The sequence below is a fragment of the Coffea arabica genome, chromosome 5e (assembly GCF_036785885.1).
Source record: "Coffea arabica cultivar ET-39 chromosome 5e, Coffea Arabica ET-39 HiFi, whole genome shotgun sequence".
In the NCBI taxonomy this organism is placed as follows: Eukaryota; Viridiplantae; Streptophyta; class Magnoliopsida; order Gentianales; family Rubiaceae; genus Coffea; species Coffea arabica.
The window spans coordinates 6,449,367-6,457,050 of NC_092318.1; the positions used below are offsets into that span (position 1 = coordinate 6,449,367).

Below are 7,684 nucleotides of genomic sequence, written 5' to 3' on the forward strand. Positions count from 1 at the left end.
TACAACTCATTCTCCCCCACCACCCTCCACTTCCCCTTTGCCCAAACTTAGTCCCCGTAGCAGCCATCTTCTCATCTCCCTCCATAGGCACCACCTCACTCATCTCTCCCTCCCCGTGTGTTTTAGGGGTAAGAAGAAGGGAGAAGGTGGCTGCCAGTTGTGGGAGAAGGGTGATGGTAGTGTGTGGAAGTTGATAGGAAAAAACTGGTGAAGGTAGTCTTCCATATTCAAACTAGTTCCAACTGCTTCGTATTCTATATCAACTATTTGTTCTTCACTGCATCAAGTTTCCTCCTTTGTTCTAATTTGAATTCATAGACAGAACATGACACTACTAGAAAAAGTTGTTTTTGTAACTCATCAACAGTCATAAAATTGTCCAGAAAGTCACAAAAACGTTTTGTAATCACATTTAGGGATGGCAATGGGGGCGGGTGACCGCGGGCACCGGCCCCGTGGGGGGTTAATGGGGAGGGGGTTGGGGCCAGGGGTGGGGCGGCAGCGGGGGCGGGGGGCGGGGGGTGGGGGAGTGTACCCCCACCCCACCCCCGCCCCGCCACCCGCTTTAAAAAAATAAATATATAAAATATATATGTATATAATTATATATATAATATATAATTTAATTAGTTACAAACTTATGATAATGATATTATTAGTTATATGTATTATATAATGTCTATTAGTATATATAATATAATTGATATTATTAATTATACTAATAATTATATATGTATACTAATACAAATTATTAATTGGTTATACTAAATTTACTAATACATTTATACTAAATCCCTAATTACACTTAATACAATAACATTTTTTTTCTTAAAAAAAGCACAAGCACAATAATGAATTAGTGATTGTATTTGTGTTAAAAGTGAAAACTTGATTACTTTAGTTATATTTATTTCATCATGTTGGATTGTATTCAAATAATTTTTGTTTGATTGTTTTTATAAGTTTCAATTGTAAAATTACAATAAATAATAATTTGATGATGTGTTGATATTTTAGTACTTGTTTATTTGCTAAAATTTAACCATAATAAAATTATATAACAAATTTTTATTAGTCCCGCATGGGAAGCGGGGTGGGGCGGGACGGGGGATGGGGCGAGGGCGGGGGGAGTTTGTAGGCAGCGGGGCAAGAGATGGGGGAGAGGTCCCTCACCCCAACCCTGCCCCGTTATCATCCCTAATCACGTGTGACCTATATATGAGAGTCACGGATTTAATAGTCACAAACTTTTATGAATTGTATATGAAGTTCACATTATCAATTGTGACTTGCAAGAGTACTTTTTATGACTTGTTTTTTGAATGTAATAAAAGTCCGAAAAACTAGAATTTATTTGTGACATGCAAATAATAGTCACAAAAGATCTTTTGTGTCATGTTTTGTTGGTCACAAGTTCTATTGGGACCCGTTAATTAACCATTAAAAGTGAGACCCAAAAATCTTGTGACCAGCAGGATTGCAAGTCACAAAAACATCTTCTTCTTTTTTTCCTCTTTTCAACCTGTTTTTATTTTTTGAAAGCCCAAAACCAGAAAGATATCCATCCATAAGCCTGACGTGATGGACAAATAAGAAAAAGACAAAAGTTGTTTGTAGCAAAATAAATGGGCTATTAATGAATAAAACCATACATTAGGTCCTGCTGGTCTACTGTAACAAACCAAACTATGCATATCATAGCAAAGCAAACACAAGTTTCTCAAGAAGACACAGGCAACATGCGCCACCTTAGTTATCATTAAGGAAGCTATTTTACCAATCACTTAGAAGTCAGAACCTTTCATTTGCCTCACTTGTTCTTTTCTCTGTTTTGAAGTGGCATTTGGGGTAATCAAGGTTCCTGTTTTGGCTTTTCAACTTCAAATTGGTAAGAGTATTAGATATCCGCCTTGTACGACTACCTCATATTACATTGGGAATAATAATGCTGATAAACTTGAGGTACCCTACACTCACTGCTCCCAGTGAACGAACTTCATCCATTATGTACTCTAGAATCTATAGACAATCATAGTCTATGGTCCTTGGACGAGCAAGAGAACGAAAAAGTACCCAACTTTGCTATCAGAGATTTGGCTGATGTCTCAGTTAAAGCATCTCAAACTGAGTGCAGCTAGCTATTTGCCTGATCTTGAGAATGCAGAAGATAACATGCAAGGAAATCATTGGTTTTACATAATCTCTAAACACTTATAGCAATCAGAACAACAAGTTGTAATAGTCGTCTTTAACAGCTTCCCTAATCTAGAGAAACTAGAGATGAAAGATTCAAGAATCGAGTCAAGCACATAAACAATGCGGTTGCCACATAGGAATGATCAACTACTCATTCTTTTACCCAATACCCTATGCAGGTTTTAGCAACAAAGTGATGAAGAAGGGAAGAGAAAATCCAAAAGTACTTACCAAATCTACCACAAGCTTAATCCTCCTTGATTAGTAGATTCGGCTGGACCCTTCAAGACAATAGTTTATATTAGACACATGAATGAAATGAAATACAAACATAACAACTTTCTGAAATTTCATTAGCTGTCAACCAGGAAAAGCACCAAAAACCCAATCTGGAAGCACGGTTAAGGCATTGACATCCAAATGCGACATTAAGAAACTAATGGTCTTCTGCATATACTCAAATTGTGCACTAAACTCTGCTCTTATCTCTTCTTTCGATTCAAGCGGTGCCATTTCTCTAACTTGCTATAATACTTCTTCTCGCACCTCCTCAGCAATCTAATTTTTTATTTCTTGGATAATCGCCTTCTTATCATTCATTGGTACATGCCTTTGGGTCATAGAGGTATACTTCCCCACATGTCTAAAGTGACCTCATGTGTCCAATTCCCTATGCTCAACTCACACAGTGTTCTTATAGGTCTCAGTTTGCTCTTCCTTAGGCACTTGAGACAAGCTGTCTTTAAGTTGTGTCTACAAGCAATTGGTTAAAACATAAAATCCATAAGAATAAGCAATGTCGTTGCAAACAAAAAGAACAAGAAAATGACGACAAAAGAATAGGTAATGTTAATTAGAGTACGTGTATCTTCATCTTTGGCAGGCTCACGTGTAACACAAAAAAAAGTTCACAAGAGATGTATCCATACCTTCGGATTTGGCACTTAAGAGTAAACATTATAACAGCAATTTCACTTAATTGAAACATTCAATTCTAAGCAAAGTGACACAAACTAAATGCCCAGCAGTCATTTAGGAACACTTAAAAACACACATATCCAGAGCTACATAATATATAGCGAACAAATTTTCTAATCATACATGCACTGTAATTATACAGATTACTCGTTGTGATTTTGAAAATTATAAAAAATCACCAACCATCAATTTTCTGAAATCAATTGGAATTCAAGTTCTCTCTACTATGAGAGCTTCTCTCTCTACTTTGAGAGCTAACCTCCCTCGTATGGGAGTCTTTAAAATTTAAACATCTTAGCGGCAACCTCAACCACAGAGAGCTTTTGAACTTTCAAAACTAAACAACAGTGGCTCTATCTGATCTATACCACTTACAAAGCCATCCCTAAGCATCAAAGATTTGGTCTTTGAGCTGCATTTTCTATTCTGTGTGTGAAAGAAACCATGATCCTTTAAACATTAGAAGGAAGGAGCTAACTGTGTGTGTCGTATGTTGTTTAGCTGCATCTGAGTATGGTAGCAGTAGTTGGGGGCGAACCTTTTTTCTGTGTTGTGTTCTAGGAAGTATTTAGTGTTAGTAGCTTCATCTAATCAGTGGTTTTTTTCCTCTTTTCTATAGGTTTAATCGATCTGTGATTCTAAGACGGGAAATAGTGCCAAGGTAGCTCAAGCAATTCTAAAATTCTGGAAGGATGGAAGAAGCATTAGAGCGTGCGTTTAGGAAGTTTGATCTATCTAAAACAGAGTTGGGAGAAATAGATCTCAGTTGTGAAGATATCAAGGAGGGAGTCCAGGGTTGTAGTGGAAGCCTAGTTAGTAAGTTAATATGAGAAAAGGTGGCAAATTTCACAGGAGTGAAAAACTTTACCAACCATGCCTGGGATACCCAAGAAACATGATTGTGACTGAGTTAGGACCAAATATATTCTAGTTTCAACTGGAAAAAGAAGAGAATCGAGAAAAAGTCTTGCTGGTAGGCCCGTGGATAATGGATAACCAGATCCTTGTAGTGAAGGAATGGAGAGCTGGGTGCGAACGGAACTTCAACCATTTTAGGCTTGCTCATCTATGGATACAAATTTGGAATCTTCCTATCCATTGGATGTGTAGAGCAGTAGGGTTCAAGTTGGGGAAATTATTTAGCTCTATGAGGGAAGTAATAGTCCTACCGGGAGGGGGCAAAAAAGGGAGACATATGAAGATTTTGCCGAAGGAGATGTCTCTCGACCCCTACTGAGACGAACTCATGTGAAGATGGATGGAGAAAATACATGGGTTGAGTTTAGATATGAGAAGTGCCCGGATTTCTGTTATAACTGTGGGGTTATAAGGCATGGGGATAAATCCTGCACTGGGGAAAGGAGTGAAAGACAAAATAACAGGGAATGACAGTTTGGTGCATGGATGCGTGCGGGAAACATCATGGTATCCCCATTGAGAGCTTGGAAAGGTTCTAGTAAAGAAGAGAATCAATGTTTAGTGGTGACAACGAAAGGGAGCAGTGCAACCGAAACAAGAGCTGAGAAACAACATAGTCAAAGGGCTAAGAATATGGATGGAATGAGATGCAAAGGAAGTGACAAGGAGAATAAGGCTAAGGACCATAGAAAGGATGAGATTGAAAGGAAATGGAGAGAGATTCTGAGAGAAAACAATGATTAGGAGAAGGAGGCGAAAAAGGGGAAAAATTGAAGGAGAATGTGAGGAGGAAAATTGCAGAGTGGAGAGGGAAAAAATAGAGATTAGGAATGTAACTGTGGAACTAGGAAAAGGAATGAGTAGAATGGAGGACCATCACACAGAAGACATGGTTATAGAAGAAAATCCAGACAAAGAACTGCCAGACATGACTGATAAGGGAAGTATAGCACTTCAAGCACGTGAAAATTGTGGCTGATAAACCTCAAACATTAGCCAGTAGCAGCAAGAAAAGAGATAAGAAGCAATGCAGAAAGAGTTTAAGAACTAGTAGAACCTCATTAAGAGACATTACAGACAGAAAACGTTGGGGGGCAAGGAGAAAAGAGAAAAATGCAGGAATCCCAGCAAGGTCTGGATCTAATGGAAGAGGATTTAATAGAAGCTCCTAAGAATAAGGTAATGAAAGTGGACAAGTCTGTTGGTTATCATATAGGGGAATTGGAGGCTAGCCTCGAAATGCCTCCACCTTTTCAATGAAGGCTGTGGCGTGGAATTGTCGAGGTGCGGGAGGCCCCTTGACAATTCCCCAACTGAAGGAGGTTTTAAACCTCCACTATCCTAGCATAGTGTTTTTGAGTGAAACAAAAAACCAGGAAAAATTCATGAAATAGGTACAAAAAAAGAATTATATTTGAGAACTGCTTTGTGATGAGCTCAAAGGGGAGAGCAGGGGGACTAACCCTGTTCTAGAATGATGATATGTGTCTGCAGGAAGTGAATGGTACTGACTGGAATATTGAAGCGAGGTGTTAGATCAGACGAATAATAGCCACTGGTGGCTGATAGGAATCTATGCAAGTACTGAGGAAAGTACTAGAAAACAACAGTGGAGGTTATAGAGGAAAAAAAGAAGGGTTAGGGTGAGACATGGGTGTTAGTGGGGGATTTTAATGATATATGTTCCAATGAGGAAAAATGGGGAGGGAGAGAGAGACTAGAGGGAAGCTTTAGGCACTTCAATAACTTCATTAAAGGGAATGAGCTTGTGGGTATAGGATCTGTGGGGGGTACCATAGACATGGAGTAGTACTTGGAAGGGGGAGGGAGAAATAAGGGAGAGATTGAACAGATGTTTGGGAAGTGTATGTTGCGTGCAGAAATTTGAAAAAACAACTTGTGAACATGTTGAGATGGAAGCATTTGACCACTGCCTTCTAATACTTAACACAAATCCACAAAAAAGGAAAGTGAAGAGAAGGTTCTACTTTGATCAAAGATGGGCCAAGGATTAAGAATCAGATACAGTAATAAAAAGAGCATGGGGAGTGGAACAACATGGGTCAAGAATGTTCAGAGTGGTCAGAAGGATAAAGGAGTGCAGATTAGCCCTGATTGAATGGAACAAAAGAGTGAAAGCTAATACAAAAGTAAAGATCCAAGAGATAAAGGAGAAGTTGAAAGTAGCAAGAGAGGAAGGTGATCCATGTAACAGTGGAGATATTGCATCCCTGAAAAGGCAGCTAAGTAAAGCTTACAAGGATGAGGAGCTGTTTTGGAGTCAGAAGTCAAGAAGTAGATGGCTTAAAGAGGGGGACAAGAATACAACATTTTTCCATATAAGTGTAACGACAAAAAGGAAAAGAAACAGGATTAGCATGCTACAAAAGCTGAATCGGGACTGGTGCAGAAGTGACCAGGAAATTGAAGAAGAATTGTGCCAGCACTATAGGGAACTTTTTATTTCTACAGATCCTAAGGAATTTGATGAAATGCTGTAGGAATACCTCGCACTATTTCCAATCTAATGAATGAACAGTTGATTAAATAGGTGAATGACGCTAAAATTAAGCAAGCACTTTTCTCTATGTTCCCTAACAAAGCCCCAGGAGTAGATGATATGTCTCCCTTATTCTTTCAAAATTACTGGAACATTATTAAAGATGATGTTGTCAATGCCATTAGCAGTTTCTTTCATACTAGTAATTTGATTAGAACTGTTAATGAAACCATCATATCCCTGATCCCAAAAGTTGACAATCCAGTGTTTTTGACTAATTTCAGACCCATTATCTTGTGTACAGTGCTATATTAAATCATTTCAAAAATATTGGCTAATAGATTGAAAAAGTTCTAAAGCACTGCATTAGTCCCTCTCAATCTGCATTTGTCCCGGGGAGACAAATTTTGGATAATGTTATTATTGCTCATGAAATTTTGCATTTTCTGAAAAATAAGAGGACAGGTAAAGTAGGCTTCATGACATTAAAATTAGACATGTCTAAAGCCTATGATAGGATGGAATGAAAATTTTTAGGGAGACTTATGATGCACATGGGATTCTGTCTTACTTTTGTTCACTGGATCATGGCTTGTATTTCCACGGTCTCATATTCCTTTAATCTGAATGGTCAAAAGGTGGGATATATAAGGCCTATCAGAGGAATACAACAAGGAGATCCTTTATCTCCTTATTTGTTTATCATCTGTACTGAAAGGCTATCTAACTTAATCAAGAAAACTGTGGAAGGAAATGCATTAACTGGCATTAAAATCTATAAAGATAGCCCTATGATTTCTCACTTGTTCTTTGCAGATGATTCTCTACTGTGCTGCAAAGCAAGTAAGCAGGAAGCACTGAAGGTGAAGGAGATCCTCCAGCAATATGGACAAGCATCAGGACAAGTAGTCAATTTTGATAAATCTGCAATGTTCTTCAGCAGAAACACTCCCAACCAGACAAGAGTGGTGATTAGTGAAGCATTGGATAGCATGAGGAAGGCACATAGTGGAAAATATCTAGGCTTATCAATGACTATAGGGAGGGCAAAGAATCAGGTGTTTGGATATCTAAAAAGCAAAATAAACAGTA

The 7,684-nt window shown here is 38.3% G+C and overlaps 1 protein-coding gene across 1 annotated transcript; it reads left to right on the forward strand.

Moving 5' to 3' along the window:
* The first annotated feature begins 6,161 nt into the window (after window positions 1-6,161).
* LOC140006866 (uncharacterized) lies at window positions 6,162-6,593 on the forward strand. The gene has a single exon (XM_072049535.1). It carries the CDS (start codon window positions 6,162-6,164, stop codon window positions 6,591-6,593), a length of 432 nt encoding a protein of 143 aa, XP_071905636.1.
* The last annotated feature ends 1,091 nt before the right edge of the window (window positions 6,594-7,684 follow it).